Source organism: Protopterus annectens, chromosome 8.part1 (genome assembly GCF_019279795.1).
Source record: "Protopterus annectens isolate FY-2018-M chromosome 8.part1, PAN1.0, whole genome shotgun sequence".
In the NCBI taxonomy this organism is placed as follows: domain Eukaryota; kingdom Metazoa; phylum Chordata; order Ceratodontiformes; family Protopteridae; genus Protopterus; species Protopterus annectens.
In genome coordinates this window covers 419,905,714-419,932,968 of record NC_056742.1, presented here as the reverse complement: position 1 = coordinate 419,932,968, position 27,255 = coordinate 419,905,714, and the positions used below count along the sequence as shown (strand labels likewise).

General features: G+C 38.1%; 1 protein-coding gene across 1 annotated transcript in view; it reads right to left on the bottom strand.

Annotated features, from left to right (window-relative positions):
• CYLD (CYLD lysine 63 deubiquitinase) overlaps nt 1-27,255 on the bottom strand; it is a 1,495,154-nt gene that overhangs the window by 1,024,412 nt on the left and 443,487 nt on the right. The window contains exons 6-7 of the mRNA XM_044081615.1: nt 26,435-26,794; nt 6,637-6,751 (exon numbers count right to left, since the gene is read on the bottom strand). Of these exons, the coding sequence (XP_043937550.1) occupies nt 6,637-6,751; nt 26,435-26,794 (475 nt within the window). The remainder of the gene's footprint in view (nt 1-6,636; nt 6,752-26,434; nt 26,795-27,255) is intronic.

The window sequence follows — 27,255 nt, the reverse complement described above, 5'->3', positions numbered from 1 at the left end:
TCATTTAAACAACAAATTATAATAAAATTACATATACAAATTTTACAAAGGCCTCAAGCACTGTATAAAATGTTATAAATGTAAAGAAGGGTACAATACCCATTCATTCATACTTTCAATACGACTAATTTGATGGAGACAAATATTTGGGTTGTTAGTCCATTTTCTGGGATATATTCTTGCTTCTTTAACTTTTATTTCCATCAACGCTACTTCAACCAGGAGGATCTTGGAATCTTGTAAGGGTGGAATGGAGGATGACTTCCAACTTCTTGTAAATACATTTTTTGGCTACTGCTAGAATTGTCCAAAGAAGATATTCATTTTTTGTTATTCAATACAACAGATTCATTTACATTGAGAAAAATTAATGATTTTGATAATATAAAGGAATCAGTAAAGATGGCTTGGAGAAATTGTTCAACATCATTCCAAAATTTCTTAATGCAAGAACAGTCATTAAAGATATTAGACCAATCGGCCTTGCATTTTAAAGAACACCTCCAACACATCTCCTGCTCCAAGGAGCTAAATTTAGCAATCTTACTAGGCGTGTAAAAACCTCTATGCAAAAATTTCCATGAGAAAATTTTCCATATTTGTAAGTTACAGGTTAGTTTAAGAGAATGTAAATTTTTTGATTTATTCACAGAAGTTAGGGACAATGTGCAATCTTTAGTGATAAAATCCCAAAACCTCTGATTAGGAGTAGTCTTATAAGTAATAATAATTTTATAAGTTTTTGAAATTAAATTTTTCCGATGGAATTCACCATGAAGTATTTCATTCATAAGAGTTATGCATTTAGGTGGAGAACTAAAGGAAAAACTCTATATTGTTCTGCATAAGTCTTGAGTGAATGGAAGCAGACTATTTAGAACTAGCCAGTCTGATGATGGTAGATCATATTCTTTGATCAGAATTTGTGCATTTATGGTAACTAAATCTTTGTACGATGTAACCAGCATGTACATTTTTTTCCTTTCCCAATAGCTAAGTGTATCTAAATTAATATTATCAAAACATTTTTTGTAGCTTTAAAGGGGAATAGAAGCTGGATCCATATTTTAATGTCAATATTGTTATTTACAAAGCTTCTAAAGGACTTAGAAATACAATTTAAGTAATCCAGATTAGTGAATTTAATAGTATTATACTGTATATTAATACAAAGTACATACCAAAGCTTGTTACTTAATTTACTTAATTGTAATTATTAGTTTATTTTCATTTAGGATGATACTTGTATGTAGCGTTTTCCAAGCTGAAGAGTATTTAGGATCTATCCAATTTAATATTGTTTTTAGGTTAGATGCTTTGATATAGGATTCTAAATCTGGAAAATGTATTCCTGTAAGCTCCCATGGTCTGATATGATTGGTTAGAGCTATTCCATTTTTTTTGGGGTACCAAATAAATTTTAATAGAGTTTTGTTTATTTCTTTTAAAAGTTTTTTTACTGGGTAATACAGAAATAGAAGGAGCTATGTAATTTATTTTGGGCAATAAGATCATTCTAATTAATTGTAATCTATCTTCGAATTTTAGATGCAATTTATTCCATTTCTCTGTGAGAGTTTTTAGTGAGTTTATAATGTTTTTGTAGCTTGTGTTTAAAGTTAGGTCTGTATTTTCACATAGGTCAATCCCTAGATACTTCAAAGAAGAAACCTGTTTTCCAATTATTTCATTATTGGTTGAATTAGTATTATCATTAGAATTTTTTTATTCAACAGCATATGATTAGATTTAGAACTACTAACTTTAAGGCCAGAAATATAGTACAATTTTTTGACTAGCATATCTAATTCTTGAAAGGATTCTTCGGAATTCATTAAAGTAAGCAAGATATAATCTGCAAACAACATTATCTTGTAATTAAATTGATTATTTATATTTAGACCTATAATTTTAGGATCTGACTGAATTGCCAAAGAAAGAGGTTCCATTGCTAAATTAAATAAAATCGGAGACATTGGGAATCCCTGTTTGGTACCTTTAGTAATTTTAATTGACTCTGATACAAATGGACCTAATTTTACATAAGCTAAATTATTATAAATATTTTTATAAAGGTAATGAATTGAGTGGGGAATGTATATAATTCTAGAATTTTAAAAAGATAATTCCAGTTTAATGAATCAAAGGCTTTCTCAATATCAAGAGTGATTATAAGAGCCTCTTGTTTGTCTCTATTTAGAATATCTATAGTAGTTATAATTCTTTGAATATTTTCTTGGGTGTGTCTGTTATAAATGAATCCCATTTGGTCCTCTGAAATGAGATGAGTTAATGATTTCTTAAATCTGTTAACTAATATAAACATTAATAGCTTATAATCAATTGTTAATCAGAGAAATTGGTCTATATGATTTGCATAAATGGGAGTCTTTATTTTCTTTTAATATAGGAGTAATTAATGAGTATCACCATAAGGGAGGAATTCTTCCTTGAAAATATGATTCATTTAGGGCTTTATGTAAGAGTGATATAGCAGAAGGTGGCAAAAGCTTATATATTTCATTAATAATACCATCACTGCCCGGTGATTTATTATTTTTGCTTTCCTGAATTTTCCCAATAATTTCCTTTAGAGAGATTTGTTTCTGAATCTCTTTAATCAAAGTCTCTGGCGGATTCTTAAATACTGGGAAGTTCAAGCTGTGTTCTGAGAATTCATGTTGAATGTCTGTTTTTGTACTGTTCCGAGAAGTGATACTTAAAAGCATCCAAAACATCACCAATATCAGAAACTTTTTTATTATTTCTCCCATCATGGAATATACTCACAATATTATTTTCAATAGAGTTTCTTTTAACTCTCAGTGTTAAATTACGCATGTATTTTGGAGATACAGAGAAAGAATTTAATCTCAATTTTTCTAGGGCCAAGTAGGTTTTATGAGTTAAAATGTCATTATATTGTTTGTTTAAGGATTCAATTTCTTTTTTTATGTGGAATGGTTCTAGTATTATCTTTATTAATGAATACAATTTGTTTTTGTATATTAGATCATTCCGACTCCCATTCCTTCATTTTATTATTAAACCATGCAATAATTTTGCCATATAAGTAGGCTTTCAATGAATCCCAAAGTATTACTACATTTACTTTGCTGGTTAAATCTGTATCCAGGAAGAATTCTATCACTGCATCAAGCCAAGGTTTGAACTGTTTCAATTTAGTAATATATGCTGGTATTCTTTTAGTGAAAGATATTTTTTTAAAATCAGTTTGAAAATTAAAAATAAGTGCACTATGAGCAGACATAGGGCATGGGACTATTGTAACGCATGATATTTTTGTTTTTAGATCTTGGAATATAAATACTTTATCAATTCTGGTTTGAGTCCTATATCTAAAATCACAGTGGGAACAATCTAATGAATTATCATTTCTAAGATAAAATAAATCAAATAACTTTAAGTTATCAATCCATTTTTTAAGATTTTTTTCACTATAGAAGTAATACGAAAAGGTCTCTTATTAGTAGTTTCTGAGTCATTCAGTAAACAATTAAAATATCCACCTATAATCAAACTACTCTTAGAATTGTTAGTGATGAGTTCCAAGTGCTTTTTAATTGTTACCACAATTCCCGGAAATCAATAGACACTGACCAGTGTCCAAATTCTATTTCTAAATTTTATTATTACAATTGATAAGAGACCTTCCTTAACTTCATAATTATACAAAACTTGAGGAGAGATAACACTTTTCCTCCATAGTGTTAGAACACCTCTGGTCTTTTTGGTAAATGAGGAGTTGGATAGTTTTAGTATTTGTTCTGGTTCCAGCTAAAACTATCATTTATTTTGAAGTGGGTTTCTTGTAAGAATATTACTTGTGCTTTATTTAATTTCAAATATTTTAATAGGTTGAGTCTGTTCCCTGGATTATTTAATCCACTAACATTTAAGGAAAAAAATCAAATCCATCTTATTTAATGTTTTAAAGTATAATAAATGTGATAAAGTAATCATAATATTTAAGATTTGCACACCCTTCTTGGAAGAACTATATTTAAACAGTAAGGTGTTGTTTCCCAATGTAAAATACAATTTAACATCAGACTGAAGCCTAAAAAAAGAAGAAATATTTAAAGCTAAGCTTTTAAACAACCAGTAAATCCATTAACTGACATGGAATGTAAAACATTCCTAATCTGCCATGAAAAAAAAGTCAGATTAACCATCACTTCCAATTTTTGGAATGAATTTGCCCAGCTTGAGGCTCCAGAGTATACATTTTATGAAGTTCTATAGATTAACTGACATGAGCAAACACAATATATTGATGTAATACATAGTTTGATTGTATCTAGCACAATTAAATCTCACTAATAAGCCTTTGCTTGATTAAGAAATACATATCCTCATTTCTGTATGAATTATTATATAAGTGAAGAATTAACAATTTGATAATAAACATGTATAGATAATATTTATCAATTAAAGTCTCAAGAGCATCTGGATACTTAAAATGTTCAGTAATTTAAATATAGATAAACATAACAGTATCAATCAGGATACATCAATACAGTATTAGATCAGCATTTAAAGTATTTATAGTAATAAAAATTACATGTAACTAATTGCCAAAGCACTTCTCTTACTATGAGGTATTATGTGATTGTCACTCCTCTATATAGTAATTTCACATATTTCCTTATTGCTACTAGACAGTAACAATATTACCATAATATGAACATGAGCAGGACATATGGAAATGGAATGTATATTTACAAATGGTGATGGTTGACAGAGGAGATACTACCCACGCAGTTCCTATCACAAACTCAAAAAGTTCATATAGCCATGGAAAGATTCCAACAATAACTAATAAATATACATTTACTTTCTAACAAATTATGCAAAGTTTTATATAAAGAAGAATGTCTTAGTAATACATCAACAATTGAGTAGTTTTTACTATTGTGAGGTTAAATTTGGTAGAATTAACAATATCAAAACAGATTTGAATGCAAGATGCATTACTTATTCAAGCAAATCCCTTCTTTTTTTTCTTTTTTCTTTCCTTCACCTTTTTTCCCTCTTTTTGTACATACATATTTATCTCTTTCCTCTTTGTTTATTTCCTCTTTCTATTCCCCTTTCAGTTTCCTTTTAATGAAAAGAAACATTTGCTATATGATCCTTAGCATTATCATTACATTTCTTATATATTGATTTGAACATTTGAACACTGCATAGAGAGTCTTTTGCTATAACATACTTGGACTTCAACCTTTTACCCAGGTCAGCCTTGGTGACCTAGTTAATTATAATAATACTGTGTTTGTGTATAAACTTTGTTCTTGTCAGAGTAGTGGTTTCCTTTTATATACATGTGTGTATATATATATATATATATATATATATATATATATATATATATATATATGTTCATAATCCTATAGGGCATTAACATTTTGAAAATAGCTTAACTTCTTTATATACCAACTGCAGGATGGAGGTTAATAGTAACATCACTGAACATGGTTAATCAGAAATTTATTAATATCTTAAATATTTGTGCCTCATGGGCCTGCCCTTATAACAGTTGTAATGTATATTTCCACAATGGCTCCTTTGTAAAGTACAGCACAGTTATACCAAATGGAGTAAATATCACAAATTAAAACAGAGAGCCTGAGTCCAAATGTGAAGTGATGATACTAGTAAATGATTTTATACGCTCTCTGTGACTGTCCTTTCCATTTAGCCCACTGAAAGATTTTAAGCATGGGTAGTTTAGATGTGTTAGAGCCATAACTAAATATTATATTCTACTAATTTGTCACCAAATTATTTCCTCGACATCCAGGACTGATGACAGATGTGTATACTTGGCATGTTTAGTTGAGAACAAAACATTATACTTTGCTGCAAAATGTATAGCTTTATCAGACTACTACTTTAATTAAATAAATTGCACACACTATATAAACAGTCTTTACTACTGACTGCCATTTACATAATGAGCAGACTCTGTCTGCTACCTTATAATGGTCAATATTAACTTGCAAATAATAAAAAAAAACATTTCAAATAATTCACATCTGACTTAGGACATTGTGACTTCTGAAATCTTACTTTGCATTTTTTTCTTTATAAATTTCACTGATGCCGATCAGTCTAGATCAACTACTGCAACACATCTAAGCAGAGCTTTTATTGTTAGGTCTGCACAAATGGTGTTCTGGCCACGTTACCTTTTTAGATATGTGTTTTTTTTTTTTCTTTTTTTGATGATGATGACACAATGGTCATAGTAAGGTGGGAAAGCCTTTACTGCAAATATTCTCACAGGGGCATTAGTAAGCAGCCAGTTTAGTAAAGCGTGATCTTTGGTAAATGGATTGGATTTAGTAATATAATGTGATTTTCTGGAAGAAATGAGATCTTGTTTAGGTGAGTGTCTAGGGATGTCATATAGTTTATGTCCAAATAGACATTAAATCACCTATTGGGGTGCTGTTATGCCAATTCAAGGAACAACATTTTATACAGAATGTAGTGGCTTATTTGAGAGTCATTGTTCGCTATTTCAGGTGGTGAACGAATGTCCAGCTGTCAATATGCGCAGATTTATTTCTGATATTGTTACTACTAAAGTAATTTTGATACTCTTACAGTAATATTTCCATAAAAGGGATAAGCTTGAACTTTGTATCCTGTACTAGAACGATACTGATCTTGAACTTTGTATCCTGTACTAGAACGATACTGATAAGGAGCAGTTCCATCACTGTTGAATAAATTTGTCTATCAATTAGCATAGGACATTAAAGCTAGGAGCTGTTGATGAACTGTTTTTTTTTTTTGTAGTTCAAAGTTTCTCTTTCCTTCTACTGAAAGCAGATAATCAACTTAATATTCATATAAATTATAAAGTATTCTGAAATACGATTGTTAGGGAAATATTTAACTGGTATTTCTGTTGGTATTATAGGTATGTGAAGCCAACGTTTTGAAAGCTGACTGTGGATTTTATAATACTGTATGTGTGATTGCAGCCTGTCAGAATACTTCCCAGGCACTCGAGATTTATAATGTAGCAGTGATGTCATCGCCATTTACATAGTCCCGCCTTGGAAATTATGGAAGTCATTTTCTAGCTAATTTTACTTGAATCAAGTTAATAATCATCATGGTTTCTAACATTTAGTTTACTGATTTATTGGTATTATGTTCAAGTAACTACGGGCTGTTAATCAGCAAGACGGACAAAGAAAATCCCCGTTTCATGTCAGCAACACTCGTATAGCTGACCACAGATTTTTGACACAGTACTCAAAGGCAATTCAGATAAGCTTCATAATGTTAAACAAAGCTCAGTTTACAGACAGGCACGAGAGTGCTTGAGTGAAAAAAGAGGGTAGAAACAACCTTTGAATTCAGAGCAATGCTTGTGATTACTTTTCTCATGAAAGAGAGAAAAGACAGTTTAGAATGTTAAAACGCTAAGCTGTAAATGGGATCGAGAAAAAAAAAACATAACATGCTGAAGTCTTATAATGACAGAATACTTGAAACATTTTCAAAAAAAAACCAAAACAAATAAAATACACCAAGAGTTCCTTGCGTTGCGTACCCAAAACCAAACACTAAAATTTCCACCTCAGACTACCAAACAAGCAGACAGCTACAAAATTACCTGTTTCAAGCATCCTCCTACCCCACTTCTCTCTTCCTTCCTTAACAAGTCAAAAAAAAAAAAAAAAAAAAAGGAAAGACAATTCAGTAAGCAAATGAACACATGTGCAGAATTCATCTAGTCGTATATCTTGGGCATCACTGCCAATTGTATCTAATAGGAATATAGTATTATTAATTTTAAATTACAAATTTTATACAGACATATGTAAGATAAGTAAAGTAACGATACATACTTCTTTAGGTCTAGGTATCTATAAACATTTTATGACTTAGCTTGATCTTTGAGAGAATTAAAAAGTCCAGTGACTTTGACTCCAGTTTTCATTTTCTTCTTTCTTACATCTGTCCAGTTGTTTTTCTCAGATGATCTTTTAAGGGTCATAGATGGTGTCCAGTCCATACCTTCTGGGATTGTGATGATGTTATTGTTTTGACTAAATGTCTTCTATACTGTTGAAGGATCTCATCTCATTCTGATGATAGACTTTGATTTTGGCTGCATAGACTAGTTGTGCTTTAATTTTAAAAGCCTTACCAATGGCCAAGAGCTTTTTCTCATTTCCAGGACACTTGTGGAATAATCATTGTCTAGCCTTATTTGGTTTCCTTTGAAGGACAAGGAACTTTTCCTCCAAGCTGTTCTCAGAATAAGTTTTTTATCTAAGAAGGATAGAAACGTCACTACAATAGATCTTGGAGAAGCATTAGGGGAAGAAGAAATAGTTTTCCCTACGGCTCTGTGTGCTCTCTCGATCCCATAGGACATACATTCTTTTAAGTCTAAGAATTCAGGTAGCCAGGAATTTAGGAAGGAAATAATATCTTCTCCTTCTGTTTTTTCAGGGAGACCAAAAATTCTAATATTTGTTCTCCTCTCTCTGTTTTCGATGTTGTCTACTTTATTTATCAGCCAGTTATTTTGTTGCAGTATGGTCTCACAGTGGGATTCATCTTCTTCCAGCCTTTCGTCTATGTCATTCGATGAAGTTTCAATGTTCAGAATTTTGGATTGTTGCTGCTGGAGTATTTCCTTCAGAACATCAGTTTGTTGTTGACAGTTCATCTTTAAAGTTTCAAGGTTGTCAGTAAATCTATCCATTTTTAGAGACAATTCCTGGAGAGTGGTACAGATAGACTGGATATCCTTCCTTAATGTGGAATCAGCATGTGAAGATTTTGAGTTGCTCGTCTCTGTTCAGTTGTATAATCATTAGTTTTGACAGGAAATTTTTTAAGAAATGACTCCAATGTTGAGAATCTAGTAGACTGTACATTCCCAAAGAGACTGTATAACTTTAAGGAGCTATTGACAGAATTTTAAAGTAATAATTGTCCTGTTTCTTAGTAGCTGATGTGGAGCTCAAGAAAAAAGCTGTTACCAGTTGGCCATCTAGGCTCTGCCCCCCTGAATCAGAAATCTGCGTTGATATTACTTCATCTGTCCCTTCACTTTCATTTTGAGGTTCAAACTATTGATTCTCTTCAGGACAAGAAGAATCCTTTTTTCTTTTAACATAACCAGCCATATAAGAAGGGCCAAGAGCTTTACTAAGCCACGAGCTAAGTCCAATTACTTACTCCTCTCCAATGTTATGGAGACAGTAGAACACATTTAGTTTTTAATTTCTTTATAACGGGGATTCCTGAAGAAATAGAACCAACAATCACCTCCCTAGGGATGGGTGCAGTTTCTAGCTAAGCAGAAAGGCATTTCCTATCCCTCCTTCCAGGACCGACAAAAGTGCTTCTCCCCTGCCAGCTAGGGCAAATCTACAGCCAGACAGAACATGTGTAATGCTTGGTCTATGGCAGTTATATGGATTACACAAGCAGGAGCAAAGGAAAAGAGATGAGTGGTCTGATGAACCAGCTTTCGCCTCAGCAGTGTCACCTACCTGCAGCTGAGGCAACATATCAGACTGCTATGGTGGCAAATGGTGTTTAACAATCTTTCTTTTTGTGGCTAGAAGGAACAACCAGTAGGTTTGTTCCATGTTTAAGACAAAAAAGGTGCCCAATTCCCAGGGAAGCTAATTAGCAACAGTAGATAAAACAGACAATTTGTAAAAAAGTAAGTTTTTTAATTATTTAACATTTGTTTACTGGGAAAGTCTGAAAGGGACAGAGCCCATTTTCAGTAGAGGCCTTGGAAGAAATACTCCAGATGCATGTCTTTGGAATATAGGAGATAACCAGAGCACCCAGAGGAAACCCACGCGAAAGCAGGGAGGACACGCCGACTCTGCACAGAAGGCACCCCAGCTGAGAATCAAACCAGAGAACCTCTTGCTCTTAGATGAGGATGCAAACAGCTGTACCACTGCATCCCCTTTTTCCCTGAAAACAAACAGTAAAAAGCAATTTAAACCTTACCCCACCCCCCAAAAAAGTAAAATAATACCAGTGTCTCCACAAAATGTAGCTTTAAATTAGTTTTAACAACTTTTTACCTCAAAAGTAAAAAAAGTAGCACTCCCATTTTAAAAAGTGAACAAAAGTCACATGACGGTCAACAAAAATACTTTTTTCTAGCTAAAACAGACATATTACAGAAAAAAGTTACCTTTCTGTTAATAATGTGGACTTTTTTTTCTCCAAAGGGAACTTATCTGTCTAGTAACAGAAAAGTGTTAGATGAACTTGACCTTCGAAAGCCCACAAAGGAGCACTCTCTTTGGCAACAGGAAAGCTCTGAAGAGTTGATGCCTAACCCTAACTTTTGGTCAGTTCAGATCGGTGTATCAAATAGTTTGGGAGAGTGGAAAATGTCCTGATGCTTTAGAATGTGGTTGTCCGTTATGTCCTTGGCAGGACATAACCCATATAGCTTAGGCTAGTGCAGCAGTGATCAAATGAACAACTTTCACATACAGATTCAGGAAGGAAAGACCTAGAACTGGTCTGCAAGAAGTCACTTTCTTTGACACCAGAAACATTATGAAATAGAAGTTGCTGCCCCTTTGATTTAATGGCACTGGTTCTAGGACTCCTACATTGGGAAAATGCTGAAGAACCTGGAGGAAAAAATTCTGTTTGGTTTGTATGGTTGGGAGGAACGAACTTCAGTGAAAGAAGGTTTATGAGTCCAGTGCCAACTGTAACCTTCCTGAAGTAGCTTTAACAGCCATGTATCTGTCACAATCTGTTGCCAAAGGAGAATGTACACAGCCACTTCCATTTGTTGGACAGGTTTTGAGGGATAGGGTAGGAGAGGAGAGAAGAAGAATACTGGCACAGTCATTCTGAAGTTGTAGGCTGACCTTTTTTAGGAAAATATTCTTAATCTTATCATTCCCCTCTTGTCATCTCTTATGTTCCAGTTTGGCCTGACAGGGCATGGACTGTGTTCTGTTTCATAGGTATGAAAGAGGACCTAAGAGATCTGTAAGGTCGAGGCTGAAAAATCTTAGACTACCCCTAAATTAATTTCCCCCTCTCATCAAATTGAGGACATGATTAACAGGTGAACCAAATGAAACCTCCTTACCTAAAGTTGAATTCAAAATTTCAGGCTCTACTCCATCAGAAAATGTTTGCTTTCATACCCAAGCATACCTCCTCAAAACAGTAGGAGAAGCAGAGGCCCAAGACACAATATCTGCACAATCATACACATTCTTTAAGGTATGTTTATATACCTGGGAAATGTTGGAAACAACAGAATTCAGATAGGCACTACCCTCGGGGGAAACAGGGGTAGCTAGGTCTCTTAAACTGTCTATACAAAAAAAAGGACAATCTTCGATATATGGATCTGACAGTTAAGAATTCTATATGCTGAAGTGGAAGAAAAAAACATTCTCGAACAAAATCTGTCCAAAATCATCACTCCTTATCCAATGGTTAAGGGATGAGTGAGACTTGTAACCTGATCTCTGCAGGTGATATATATGTTGATAACGTTGCAGTCCTAAGGTGAGAAAAGTGCTCGTTAGTTTGATAAACTTTGTAAAGCCTATCTGCTTTTTTTTGGGGACTGAAGACTGTGCATCAGGGTTGTTACCAGCAGTACTGTATACATCTTCCAAGACTGGGACTAGAGGAGAAAAAGGCACACAATGAGGCACACACACTTGTTACATATCACAATATCTTCTCAATTCATGAGAATATTTGCTACCATAAAAACACTTCAGTCATCCTGGCAATAATCCAAGAAAAAGAAATTTCTTCTAAAGGAGGTTGTGAGAAACAGTTTTCCAATGCATCAGAGTTTCAGTCTTGTGAATCTGTAGAAGTCTATGTTACAATCATTTAATACGCCTTCCTCAGGAATATTTTGACTGAACTGATTTACAGGTACTGTATTCTGTATACCAGGATGGACTGTTTCTAACAATTTTTTTGGCTAAGGTAAGAAAAAAATCATCAGATAAACAAAGTTTTTTCTTTGCAGGTATTTTAAGTGACAAACCTGGAAAAGGAATGTCTTCCAAAATAAGAGGTCTTTTCCCCAGGCACATCCGACAGCACCCCCTGGTAAATTTCTGCACCTTAGTAAAGACGGTTCTTCCATGTCCATCTTGGACATTGGAACAGCTGAAGAGGATGCAGCTGATCCTTGGTTTGTGGTGGCAGAAAGGACTACACCAGAGGAAGCTAGAGAAGTAAGTGAGTGGTCTGAAGAATGCCTGCTGGCCACTACACAATCACCCACAGTCAGCTAAGGAAAAGACTGAGCCTGTGGAGTTAGCAAGGGTTATCTGGTAAGTTTTTTTCTTTCTAGAAACAGCAGAAGTCAGACCAACAGGAGCAGGGTAAGCACCCATGCTGTGACCAAGGAGGATGCATCAGATGGGAATAAAATCACTGAAATTAGTTGGTCAGACGGTAAATTGTCTTAACAGTTTTCACAAACAGCACACTTACACACATTAAATGCCTCCCAGACACAATAATGCATATGCAGCACAGAAATATTCTGTCAGAAACTCCTTTAGAATAAAGTTAGTCTGACAGAAAATAAGGGCAGGTAAGTTGCCACATTATGAAAACAAGCACTAGTTCACTCATCTGATTCCCTGTCCCAAATGAAATGCTTCCCTTTACAAAACTTTAAACACACTAAAGTATACATAAGCAGTACATTTCCTCACAAATAAGCTCTGAAATAAGGGTAAGCTAAAAATAGAAGTCCCTGACAGGAAATTTCCAATACTCAAGTAATACCAGGTTTCTTAAAGGTCAGAACTACTAAATAAATAAAATTAAAAAAAAAACAACTTTTTTCTTTTATCATAGAATATAGACTGAAATATTATTTTTCCTGTGAGAAAAGGTTCCCCAAAGTGGACTAATCTGCCAGAAAAAGAGCTAAATTACTGGCTATTGTTCTTATGAAACCTCTGAGCTGCTTCTTCACAAGCTGGCAATAAGTGACTTAAGATTTTCAACTCTTACTTCTGATTTTCCCTTCTCAGGACCAATCAGCAAGCATAATAGTGTAAATGACAGAGGGAGCCAGAGCTTTTGGAAGCTGGTTGATTGTTGTGTGCCTTGGACAAGATACAACCCATACAGCCTAAAGGCTACTGCAGCAGTGGGACTAAAATACATCCCTAGTTATCAGAGAGAATGATGGAAAGGCATACAGAAACATTCCTGTCCATGAGAATGAAAGGGCACTTATCTTCCAGGTCTATATGCACGGACTCCTGAAGCAGCATTTTTTAAACTGTCTTATGTGAATGAAGGCAAAATGACCCATTTGAGGAGTTCCTTATAGATGGATCAATTCCTGGAAGACTCCCCCCGGGTTGGACTTACATTCATGGGAATCTGTCCTGGTTCTGCTCAGCTTGTCCTGGTTCTGCTCAGCTTGCCCAAAACAATGTTTTGTTCTGATGGAATGTAAGTAGCCTGTAGAGATAGATTGCGCCAAATTGCTAGTTTTCAGGCTACCACAACTATTATGCAAAAGGGGTAGGATATCAGCCTCCATTTGTTTACACACCACATCGACCGTGATGCTCTCTGTGATTAACAATAGAGGATCTGGAACTCAAAGATGAATTAGAAATTTGACAGCATTGATTAGAGCCATAATTTCCATCACATATATCTGTTTCACTTTGTCCTGCTTGTTCCACAAACCCAGAACTTTCACAGCTTGGATACAACTTCCTAAGGAAACTCTGAGGCATCTGTGGTTACAGACCGAGTAGGATCTGGTAGGGAAAAGGGTACACCTGGGTTGACAGATATTTGATCCAACCACCAACTAACTTCCATTTTTACAAATTCCAGAACTGGAGTCTGAAATGACACCGGGTACTGGTGTTTGGTCCAAACTGATTTGAGGAACCATGGAATTTTCCACATGTGAAAATTGTAGGGGCCATGAGTCCCAGAATCCTGAGATATTTTCTGGCAGATGTCAGAGACTGGTTGAAGAGTATCAGAAAGTGTTCTTTGTGCACAGGATGAAAAACTATAAGAGATATCTCCAGGAGACACCCCAGAAACGCTATCTTGTGTGATGGAAAAAGAGAAGATTTCTCTATGTCACTTGAATTCTAGCTTGAGAAAAAAAAAGTTTCTTTATCCAGTCCAGAGATTCTTGGCAACTTGGAAAATAATCTGCAAAAATGAGGCAGTCATCCAAATATGGAAAAATGTGAATGCCCTAAAGCCTTCAATGGGCTATTACAGGAGACAGGCATTTTGCAAATACCCTTGGAGATGTAGGGAAGTCAAACGGTAAAGCATAAAATTGAAAATACAAACCACAGTAAAGTGCAAAACATGTCTGAAACCTTTGAGAATTAGAACATGATGATAAGCATCTTTTAAAGCCAAAGTTACTTAGATCAGGAACAAAAGCAATGTCCCATTGGAGTGAGAATTGCCCTTCTAAAGGGAGGGAATAAACAAAAAATTACTGCTTAACTCACTCACATCTTCTTCGTCAATGAGGTTTTACTCTATCATAAGCTGTCGAATGAAGGAGTATGTTCAATATTGAAAACGTTAAATAATCTTTATTAAAATATCAAGTTTTTATTAAAAATATTAAGTTCTATTATCTAATCCAGACTTATTAGGTGTTATGAAGCGTAGACATTAAGCTCTAAATTGCCTTCCCTTGGGGATGGTCATTAAATTGGTATATGGTCATTCAGCTACCAGTCCTGTTTTTTTGCCAACTTTAGGCTTTCTTGTGTGGCAGACTCAATCCGAACCTTTGGATAAGGTCCTGGCATCTCACCTACAGGGAAAGAGGTTAAAAATGTCAAAATGGCTAAGAGCTGAAATCCTCATCAGCCAGGTCTCTCAGTCTGAAGTCCCAGTTCACGGTTCGTGCACTGAACAGTGCTCGGACTGTTTCCTTTGAAGATACCAATAAAGGCTTTTAACAAATGAATGATCGAGCTCCAAGATTTTATAACTGAGATTTCTGCTCTTAACAATTTGCTACTGTTTTAACCTCTTTACCCACAGGTTTATCAATGAACAGCCGCACTAACAGGTTTTGGACCCAGGACTGAGAAAAAACAAGGACTGCAGACAAAGCATTTTGAATTTTTGGATTTTTATGTGATTGCTTAGTAAAGAAAGGTCAAGAACAGGTCTCAAAGTTCCCTCTTTCTTTGGTGCCAGATAGATTCTTGAATAGAACCCTTTCCCTCTTTAATCTGGGAGAACAGATTATATAACTCTCTGAAATAGCATTTGATACAGGATATGAGCAAACATGGAGTTTGCCTGGAGTGATGCAGAGGATTCCCTTTAAAAGGAGAATGGGAGTCCCACTGCCAGTTGTAGCATTTTGAATGATTCTTAGAACCCAAATGTCTAATGTTAGCTGCTACTGCAGACAGAAGTGAAGGCCCAGATGTTTTACTGGAATGCTAGGGTGTGGGGAGAGAAAACATGAAGAGGCATACACTCCATTTTTTTAAGACTGTCCATGGTTCAGGGAGGATCTTATTTTTTTAACTTTCCTGCCATTCCTTTCTGAAATTCTGCTTCCCATGCCTTGCAAAGATTATTTATTTTGTTTCCAGTGAAAAGAACCTGAGCTGGAAGGAAAGATTTTATTGTACTTTGGCACAGAGGGCTAAAGACCTCAACACAGGAAGAGCAAAAAAATAATACCACTTTATCCAAACTTTCAGGAGTTCAGCTTTGACATCCTCTGGTAGATTCTGAGAATGTAGCCAGGAAAATCTACTCATCACCATTCCAGTGGCAGTTGCTGAAGAAACAGCATCATCAGTGTCATAAGAATATTTAGGAGAATGTTCAGTTACCAGAGACATAGGAACTTCAGTCTTTCGGCTTCTCCCGTTAGGAGTTGCCAGAGTGGATCACCAGTCTTCAGACTGACTGCCAGTGAAGTTTTTACAGTGTGTAGGTGCCAGCCCGGCGCCCAGCCTTCACAGAAGACATACACACAGACTCACCTACTGCATGTCTTTAAAACTTACTGGACTGCAGGGAGATGCAGACTCTACACAGACGGTGCTCCAGCTGAGAATCAAACCGGAGAACCTCTTGCTGTGAGGCAACAACACTAACCACTGCACCATCGTGGCCAGAGACACAATCTCTGAAAAAGAGAGCTCAGCAATGAACTTTCTCATATTGTTAAAGGAAGCCAGCAGACACAGACATGTGAGCCTATCAATTCACTATTATGAAGACTAGGGTGTATTTTATTTTGTTTTACATTTGTTTACCGGGAAAGTCTGACTGGAACAAGGTCCATTTACAGCGGAGGCCCGGGGAGAAAAGCTCCACAACATAACAGTACAAATACAACAAATGACAAAAACATTTCTGTACAGAGGTATATATACAACGTTGTTTCGGCTTTTCCCGGTTAGGGGTCGCAACAGCGGAACTCCAGTCTGCTAATGATTGGCAGTAGATTTTTACGGTGCTGAGGTTCCAGCCCCATGCCCAACCTTTAATGAAAGCAAGCCCATTCACGCATGTCTTTCAAACGCCACTCGACCGCGGGGAGGACATGCAGATTCCACACAGAAGGCACTCCAGCCGAGAATCGAACGGGAGAACCTGTTGCTGTGTGGCGACAATGCTACCGCTGCACCACCGCGGCTTAGAGGCATATATACAATAAGAGATATAAACAGTCTTCCCAAACCTATCAAAGGTTTTCCGATCTCTAACATAAGGAATATGGTTAGCTGCCAAAACATGTCTTATCAGACAGAGTTCTGACACAGAGATCATTCAAGGTCTGATCTGGGTTTTAAAAAAAATAAATTCTGGGGCCTAAAGAACCTTATATAAATTTGTCTAACTTCTTAGGGACAGAAGGCGGACTTGCCAGGCAAACTGTTAGCTGCAGATACAGTATCCTCTAGGGTTAGCAAAACAGCAGGAATAGCTGCAGATTGAGGAAAATCCACCCGTAATAAGCCATACTATCTTTGCTAGGGTTCTAGTACTTCTTTTTCCTCCTACTGAAATGACTACTTCATTCTAGCAATAGTATCAAAAAGGATAACCCTTCAAGAGAGGAATCCAAAACAAAAAACTTTCCTTAGAGTTAGATTTCCCAACCTGCTGGGTAAAAACTTGAGAAACATAATCTAAATCTAATTCATGTCCCTGATACTAAATCAGAATCAGAGAGAAAGAAAGCCTTTTTCTTTTTAAATTCAGGGAAGTCTCGGAATGCAGACTGTAAGACTTGCAATAAACCCCTAACAAAACACAGCCAATCTTCCCCATCTATCATATGTGATAAAAGTGAAGAAAATACCTGGCTTTATGTTTCCTTTTCTTGGGAGACCCTCCAGAAAAAAAGACAGTCCCTTCCCCAGGAATCAACTGCATCAGAGTGGATATGAAGTACAGCACTGTCTACCTCCATTTCTAAGACTCAGAACTGTGGTTCTCCCTTGCAAAGAGAAAACAGCTACAGAGCCTTAATGGATGTGTTTGTTTCTCAGTCCTTATCGGCTTCTTAAGAAACATCAGAGGGACTGAGAGAAAGTGATGAGTGGTGTGAAGTGCCTGAAATGGCCACAGCAGAGTCATCCATCAGTGGTTGAGGTGAAGAGGAAACTGGCTTCAAGACTGAAGAATCATGTACTACTTTTTTTCTTTTTGCTGATCAGGGAAGGAAAAAATGAAGAGCCTGAAGCATGGTCCAGATCTCTACTGATAAAAGTGCATGACAAGTGGTTAGTGGACCCTTGGATGGTCAGTACTACAACATGATAGAAAATTTATGTTTTGAGGTAAAATTTTAGTGACAATCTCCAACACCACTAGTCCTAGCTGTTGTGTCTTTCGGCTTTTCCTGATTAAGGGTCGCCACAGCGGAACTCCGGTCCGCTAATGATTGACAGTTGATTTTTACGTGCTGAGTTGCCAGCCCTAACGCATGACCTTCAACGAAGGTACACCCATTCACGCATGTCTCCACGCAGAAGATGCTCTTGCTGACAGTCGAACCAGTCAGCGTCTTACTGTGAGGCGACAACGCTACCGCAGCACCACCACTAGTCCTAGTACCAAACTATAATAATGACAGAAAGTAAAAACCTTTTTCTTGCAATAAAATAGAAATTTGAAAGGAATTTTTCAACATGAAACCCTGACAAAAATATAAAAGTTTTAATGTAGTCTTTTTAGAGACAACCACACAAAACACCAGTCCTAGCCTCTAGCAATAATTTCTCACAGAAAGGTATGCTTGTTTCCACACAAAAAAAAAAAAAAAAAAAAAAAAAAAAAAAAAAAAAGACAACAAAGTGGAAGGTATTTCCCCAATGGGGAGCCTATCTGCCCAGACTTGGAGAAGCATTAGCTGACCACTGATCACCTGAAGCCTGCATGGAACAGCACATTTTAACAGCAAGAAGTTCCTGAAAGTCTGGGGTCACAGCCACTGACTTTATATTGCTCCCTCTGAGCAGTTCAGCTCAGATTTGTAGAAAGTGCCCCTACACTTTGGAAGTTGCACAGTTATCATATCCTTGGCAGGAAATAATTCATATAGTTTAGACTACTGCAACAGTGATCTAAAGTTCAACATCTTCAGAAACAGAGTGCAAGTCTAATTCCTCTATCTCAGACTGAGAATCAGAATCTGAGACAAAGGAAAAAAATCTTTTCTGTTAAAATTACGGAATGACTCAGAATGTCAAGAATGAAATCTTCAAATAATCCCTTAGCAAAATCTAGCCAATTATTTTTGTGTCCCCTAGGTGAGGAGGTTACAGATGGAATAAAAACACCCAATTTTATGTTAGTTTCTCCTAGGAGATCGCTCAGAAAAAAGAACCATGAAAAATGACCCTTTTCCAGCAAATCAATCTTCACAAAGGAACAATGTCCCATCCCTCCTCCAATACCATAAGAGTGGTGCTCCCTTGCCTGGAGAGGACAGTCAAACAGCCACAGAGAACATGCTTGCCTCTCAGTACTAGTGGCTTCCCAAATAGCAGTACTACATATAATAAGGAACAGGTACTGTGGCTTACTGTAACAAGGGAGAAAATGTATAGTAGCAGGTCAAGTGATGCAAGTAAATCATGATTATTCCACTATAAATTTTTGGCAGAGGCTGCAGTTTACAGATGATGTTAAGGAGAGTAAAAGACAAACTGAAATTTAGGTTGCCATTCCAAGTTGTGCTGAAAATGTTACTTTTCTTTCCTTTCTTCCAACAGAGGGAACGCTGACATTTACAAATACTGGGGAAGCGCTAACTTATCATTCAACGAAGTAATGGAGACTTAATAGATGAGATCTGTAAATGAGGGTGACTTTGCCTTCTTGGTGGAGATGAAAGAGGTATAGGAGGAGTAATAGGAGTCACATGGAAAAGGAAAATTGTTTCTGTGTAACACAGTAGGACAGAGATGGTATCTAATTGTCTGACCTTGAAACTTTATGAACAGAAATGTATTTCAAGTGGGACTTCGAGTCTGAATATTTTGGAAAGGTGGTTCATCTCTGACTGATAAAACCTGGGAATGCCGAAGTAAATATGCTATTCAGTAACATTACTGAAATTATGAAATATACTATTTTACAAGAGGGGCATATATTTATTTACTTAGTTTAATGCTTTTGCAAGAATTTTGAATATTGCAGAATATCCAACAAGTGTTGTGACAGCTGAAATATTGTAAGAGATAATTTAAATAATTTCACACTGAGGAATGGTTTAACTGATGAACATTTAAAAACAAGGGGTTGTAAAAGGTCTTTAAAGTTACTTTACATTTGGATCACATATTCAACCATGAAGATAAATTGCGAAGATTATTTTGTCCTATTTGAGTTTCACTTATTTTCCAACCACGTTGAAAGATGCACATTCTGTATTAAAGAAATGTTAAACTATTATAAGTTTAGTATTCTTGTACTGACCTGCAGTTATTTGAAACACTAAAAATTTGCCTAGTATGCAAGCAATTACTAAAGATTGTTTTACTATGGCTGGAACAGTGTACCCAGCAATACACTGTACTACACAAAGCATCCTGATTGCAATCTAAAAACGGAAAAAAAAGTCTTGTCTTACACCTCTCTGATGTTAAAAAGTCACATAACAACTTCTGTTATACAGCCTTTAGGGGTGCTAATGTCCTAGTCACATACTGAAGCAAACACAACAACCACCACTGTGCTGGGGAAATGGTAACCGCTTTCAAAACTATAAAACACTTTTTTGTTGCCATACATATAACAGGCAGACTGAAGTGTTTAACAGCTGCCATCTGTAAGTGGTGCACTTTGCAATGTATGGCAGTGCCTGGTGTTTGACTACTTTCAAAACTGTAAAATACTTTGTGCTCCTATACTTTTTTCTTCTGCAACTAGTAGTACATCATAACAGCTGTACATGTACTACAAAGAAAGAATGTTTGTATAAAATCTTACCATAACCACAGATGCCCTTCTCTTCTATGTTGCAGTATTCTTAACATGAGGGATTCACTGCCAAAGGCAGTCCAGACATTCGGCTAGTATACAAAAGACTTTAACCACTGCAAGGTACATGGGACGTTGTATGTAGGCCAGCAGCCAGCATAGACCATAAAAGTGACATCTACATGTACCATCCTAAGAAGTGAATGCCCCAGTAAGAAGAGAACCCTAAGAAACAAAGCGAGGTAAGGATACATCTAGGGGAAAAGACAAAAACCAGGGGAAGGTGGGAGGGATAGAATACTGCAACATAGAAGTGTAGGGAATCTATGGTTATGGTAAGATTTTGCACAACTATTCTATGTCCTTCTATTCTTATGTTGCAGTATTCTTAACATGAGGGAGAGTACCAAAGCTCTTGAAGAAGAAAGGAAGGGGAAGGAGCAGTGGCACTTTATAAAAAATCATGCAGAATGGCTCTAGCAAAGTCAGCTTTATAGGTTCATACTAGGCTATCTGCCCTAGGGCATTTATAAGCCTAGCCAGAGTGTGTTTGGCTTTTGCCACCCATTTTAAATTAATTTTGCTATGCCCTTTTTTGAGGTTAGTATACTGTGCCTCTGTCTAACAGTGACACAGAAGTGATACCCGGGGTAAACCTACGATCTCCCATCCACTCATCAAGATTCCTCTTGAAGAGAGTCAATGAGGGACTCTGCCTAACCTGGACTGGGATTTTATTCCAGAGTGAAGGGAGCCTCTGGGTTATGAATCTGTCCCTCCAGCATATCCTATTTATTTCAGTGCTGAGGTTCAAGTCTCTCGAGCGCTTAGCTCAATGGGATTTGGATTTTCTGAAGTGCAGCATGTCCATTAATTCCGGGTTGGACATGGCTTTATACGTCAGGCACAGATCGCCTCTGAGCAGGCAGTATGCCACTGAGTAAAGCTGGAGTTTCTTTAACCGGGCAGCATATGGCATCTGTTTGAGCCCTTTGATCCTCTTGGTGAGGTACTTTTGGGGTCTTTCCAGTTGCTGCAGGTGTCTGGTAAGGTACATCCCAAAAGGGGCATTGTACTCAATTATGGGCCTGATGAGGGATGAGTAAAGAGGCACGATGACCTCCCCTGATCTAGATGTGAATCCCTTCATGATTAGGTGGGCTATATAAAATGTTTTTCTAACCACTTTGGCCACGTGGTTGTCAAATGAGAGATTGCTATCAACTTGGGTCCCTAATTACTTCTGTACTTAATGGATTACCACCTACGTGGTAATTTGTGGGCACTTTGTTTTTGCCAAAGGGGATGACTATATACTTTTTGGCGTTTAGCTTGAGGCTATGGCTCTGGCACCAGTTGTCTGTTTCTATAAGGCCCTTTTGGGGGATGCTTGTGTCGGCTGGAGAGTCAATTATGGCGCCCAGTTTGCAGTCATCTGCGAACTTGGTCAGCCACAGCCCTTCCGTGTTGGCCTGTACCTCCGAGAAATATATACCGAACAAGAGAGGTCCCAGGATTGAGCCTTGTGGGACACCACTTGTAACTGGTTTGGAGTCTGACATGGCTCCAGCAATTTCAACCATGTGGGTTCTGTCCTTGAGCCAGTTTGTAACCCATCTAGTGACATAGGGGTTTATATTTAAGTTGGTGAGCTTATCTATAATGCCCGAGTGGGGTATTGTATCAAAGGCTTTTGCGAGGTCCAGGTAGGCTGTGTGGACCACCTTCCCCTCGTCAATGGCCTTGGTGACTGTTTCAAAGAAATCGACCAGGTTTAAGAGGCAGGATCTGCCCTTAACAAAGCCGAACTGGGTAGGATCCAGTGTCTGTAGGTCCCCAATATCTTTATTTATGAGGTCCATGATGATCCTTTCCATAGCTTTGCAGACCAAGCTAGTCAGGCTTATGGGGCGATAGTTTCCAGGATCCGTTGAGGCACCACCTTTGTGGAGAGGGACCACTGTTGCTGTACGCCACTCTTTGGTTACATATCCTGTAGTAAGGCTGAGATTGAACAGTAGTTTTATGTTTGGGTTTAGTTCTTCTTGGAGTTCATGTAGGACGCAGCCCGGGACATCGTCTGGTCCCACTGATGCTGTGTTTTTTGCTTTGGAGAGGGCGGCTCTTACCTGAGCATCTGAGATGTCAGGGGGGCAGCACTCTGCTGGGATAGATATATTTGCCCTTTTGGTGGGGGGGGGGAGAAGTTTGCACTGAACCTGTCAGCTAGGATGTTGGCAATGTCTGTGGGTTCGGTGTATTTTTTGTCAAAAATATGCAGATGCTATCCAGTTTAAAATGTTTAGTGAAGGTATGAACAGAAGACAAGGTAGTTGCTTCCAAGAAGGCGTTAGTATCCAAACTTTTGAAAAAAAGCACCTGAAGAAGCCACAGTTCTCGAAGAATGAGGCTTAACAGGAGTAGAAAGGCTCTTACCATGAAAAACATAACAAAAGGAAATAGCCTTAGAAATCCAAGTGAAAATGGTCTCCTTGGAAACATGCATTCTCAGAGCCCTAGGATCAAAAGAAACAAAGCTGATCAGAATTCCTGATGGTCTTAGTTTTATCCAAATAAAACCTGAGTTGTCTATGCACATCCAAGGTGTGTACAACTTTCTCACTAGATGATTGTGGAGAGGGGGAAAAACATTAGCAAATGAACAGATTGGTTAAGGGACAAGTCATTCACAACCTCGGGGATAAAAGAAGGGTCAGTATGCAAGGAAACCCTACCCTTAAGGAAAACCCAGAAGATCGGAGAAGCCATCAAGGCTTGAAGCTCAGAGACCCTCCTGGTTGAAGTAATGGCTAATAGCAGCACAATCTTCCAAATACAGTGTTGCAGAGTAGCTGTGGCTGCAAGTTCAAATGGAGCCACAGTGAGTTTTTCCAAGACACAACTGAGGTCCCAAGGAGGAGGAGGAGCAGGCTTCCTGGGAAGTCTAATGTGAAGGACACCTTTAAGTAAGAGTTTGGCCTCCAATTTAGAGGCCAAAAGAGGAGACAAAGGCAAACAAGCAGAAATGGCTGACGATGAGCTTTCACAAAGGAAAAAGCCAACCTAGCCTTCAGCAGTTCACACAAGTAAGATAAAACTAGAAGGTCATTAACAGAAAGCGGGTCTAGTTTACGAGGAAGACACAGGACAAGAAAAACTTCTTCTATTTGGATAAGTAGGATTTCCTAGTACTGGGTTTTCTGGCCTCCTGCAGAACCAAAATCATGTCCTCTGAAAAGAGGTGTCTGAAAGGAATCAGAAGCCTATCACCCACAATGTCAGATGTACAGATGACAGGTGTGGGTGTACAAGAGATCCCTTGTCTTGTGTGAGAAGATCCACCCTGTGAGACAACTTGTAGAAGATGGAACCAAGGCCGTCTTGGCCAAACTTTTTGGTTTGTCCTCCTGAATCTTCAGCAAAGCTTTCTGAATAAGAGGAAAGGGGGTAAATGCATACAGAAACATTCCCCTTCCTTGAGAAAGAAATGGCATCCACCTTCCACACCAGAGGACCTAGAACTCTGGCACAAAATGTTGGAAGTTGTCTGTTCAAAGGGGATGCAAACAGATCTACTTGAGGAATATGCCATCAGTGGAGAATGTCCAGAAACACATCCCTGTGAAGCATCCATTAGTAGGATTGAGTCATGGACTTGCTCAGGCTGTCACTACATTCTGATTGGAGGACAGGTACACTGCCTGAAGGGTGACCTGGTACTGAGTAGCCAGTTCCCATGCCATCAGGGCTAGCCTGCACAGAAGGTATGTTTTTTTGCACCCCCTCCCCATTTTTCTACATACCAAAGAACTGTGGTGCTGTCTGTAAATGGTTTTAGAGGACCTGGATGAAAAAGAGAGTAAAAGGTCTGTAATGCCAACAGCAGGGATCTCATCTCTTATGTTTATGTGCTCTGTCCTTTCAGAAAGGGACCAAAGGCCTTGAACCTTGCAGGATGCAAAGGCTGCACTCAAGCCCATGTCTGAGGCATCTGTGAACAACTCCTGCACTGGAAGAGGAGGATGCAGAGGATGGCCTGGATTCAGGGAAATCTGATGAATCCACCAATGATGTTCTCTCTTCAGACAAGGAAGAAGCGGGACAACAAAGTCCAGTGGGTGTGCATGTTCACTCCAAACTGACTTGAGGTACCACTGAAATTTCCTCATGTGAACGTTGGCCAGAGGTAGCATGGAGATGTTGGAGACAGAATTTTCTGGGAGGGTAGGGAGGTCAACATGCGATCAGTCTAGATTCTACACTCCAGGAAGACATGGTCCTATGATGGGGTGAAGAAAGATTTTTGGAAGTTTATTGCGAAACCCAGTCTTGTAGAAGAGAAATAGTGACATGGAAATTCTGTTGGAAGGTCTCTGGAAGGAGTGCCTAGAGCAGGAAATTGTCCAGATATGGAAAGATCTGTGCATCCTGGAGTCTGCAATAAGCAATCACAGGAGCCAAGTATTTTGTAAATACCCATGGTACCACAGAGACACCAAAGGGCAAAGCAGAGAACTGAAAATGTGATGAAGTAACAGGAAAAACAAATATTTCCTGAAAGGGAATGGATTGGAGTGTGAAGGTAAGCATCCTTAATGCCCAGGGAGACCACAAAAGTCTGTGGAAGGATCAGAGGAAACAAGGCAGGCAGAAAAAGCATGCAGAAGTTTGTGACATTTAGAAAGGTGTTGAGGTGTGAAAGATCCAGAATGGGTCTCCAAGGGCCATCTTTCCTGGGAAGGAACATCCTGGAGTAGAAACCTCTTCTCCTTTGGTGCAGTAGAACCTCTTGAATAGTTCCCTTGGATTTCAATACCTGCAGCAGCTCTGGAAAAACTGTAGTTGCTCCCAAGGTGGTTTAGGAATGCCCATGAAAGATGGAAGAGTTTTCCACACCATGAAATACCCTTTGTGGATAATGGAGAGAACCCATGAATCTTGAGTGATATGCTCCCAGACTGGAAGGAATAGGGAAAGACGCAGAGAGAGGAAAGTGGCTGAGAAAAGGCTGGTAGTCGCAGACTACCTGGCTTGTCTGGTAAAGGCATTTTTTGGGCAGAAGGCTGAGAAGATTTGGAAGCAGTAGGTTTCCTAATACCCCTCTTATTTCTGGAAGGAGTACGAGATTGTTTTCTAACAAAAGGAATTTTAGCTGGGTAATTCTTTTGGAATTTAGGAACCAGAGACACAAATATGTGTTGCAGGTTCTGTAATTCTTTACCTTTCTACTGCAAGGGCTTTAACAAGTCTGCTGCAGCTCCAAACAAAGCCTTACTATGTAAGGAGCATCCAGTAATTTAGCTTTGAAGTCATCTGGAAGTGGTTGAAGCCTCAACCAGGAGCGTCTCCTCAAAACAGAGCCAGATGCAGCTGCTCCAGCAGATGCTTCAGATACATCATAGCTGCATTTAATTGAGTGGCATGCCACCTGGGAGGAAGCCCCCAGAACAGATGCAAGCTGTGACCTAACTTCCAACTCTGGAAGGTCAGAGAGAAGCTGAACAGCCTGTGAAAGGACAGCCAAAGAATACTTGGCCATATGAGTTTAGTAACTGATAGCACAGAAAGCTAGGGTGGCTGAGGTATAAACCTTTTTCCCAACCTTTCCATGGCCTTACTCTCTTTACCTTTTCAATGTCTTATTCTCTTTACCTGAAGGGCGAAGAGAAGTGGATGGCAATAGTCTTGAAGGTTAAACAGCAGCCACAAAAACTCACTTGATCTGCAAATGGACATTTGTAAAGAAATTTACAGTCCTCTGGAACTTTATAGAACCTGTCTGGCCTTTTTAGGGGCAGGGAGTTGAGAGTCCAGCGACTTTGATGCAGAAGAGAAGGCATCAGGAAAAGCTGGTAAAACCAGAGACACAGCTGAAGAAGAGGGAGAATCCATTTGCAGCAAGTCATTGTACCTTTTCTGCACCTCAGAAACCGGAGAGCTCTCCCACTCAAAATACTCCATCTTCCTGGCAATAGTCTCCCCAAAGGTGATATCTTCACCAGAAGACTCTGTGCCACTGGACTCTTCCTCAGGGGAAGCATACTCCAAGGGGGAGGTAATCGAATCCTCCTCTTCAGAAGAATCTTGCACTCTAATGCTTTTCTGTGATGAAGATGTTAAAAGAGGACTAGGAAGGGAAACCCCTGAAGGATGTTTAAGAGCCATAAAGGCACTGAACAAGCCTTGTGTGAAAGCTTGCCAATCAGCAGGTGGGTCCTGAGGAGCAGAGACATGTTTGGTTTTCTGCTTCTTTTTAAGAGAAACATCAGCCCTATGAAAGGTGGAGAGACCTGACAATAGGCCTACATTCAATGACATTCATTGGTACATCCTCCATTAATAAAATCTGCGGAACACCTAGAGGGCCTTCTGAAATAATGAGACTCTGTTCCCCGTTTGTCCATGGTGGATGATGGCCTCTGATGTGGTACCCCTTTTAGAACCTGAGCCAAAATCCAGACAGGTCTCCTTGCCTACATCGGCCTCAAGAGTGATGTCCAGAAAGGGATGCACAGCTGAAACTTCAGGCCTAATCTTTGTAGCCTTGTTCATAGCAGGCTCAGCAGAAGACCCCAATGTACCCTCCATAACATCGCTCACTAACCTTTTCAGTCTCTGATTCTCAGTCTCTGATTCTCAAGATAAATATTAAGAGAGGAAAAGCAGCTATGTAGGGTCTTAGGATCGAATGCTTTACAGATAGGGCAAGACTTATGGTTGTGGTTGGCCCTA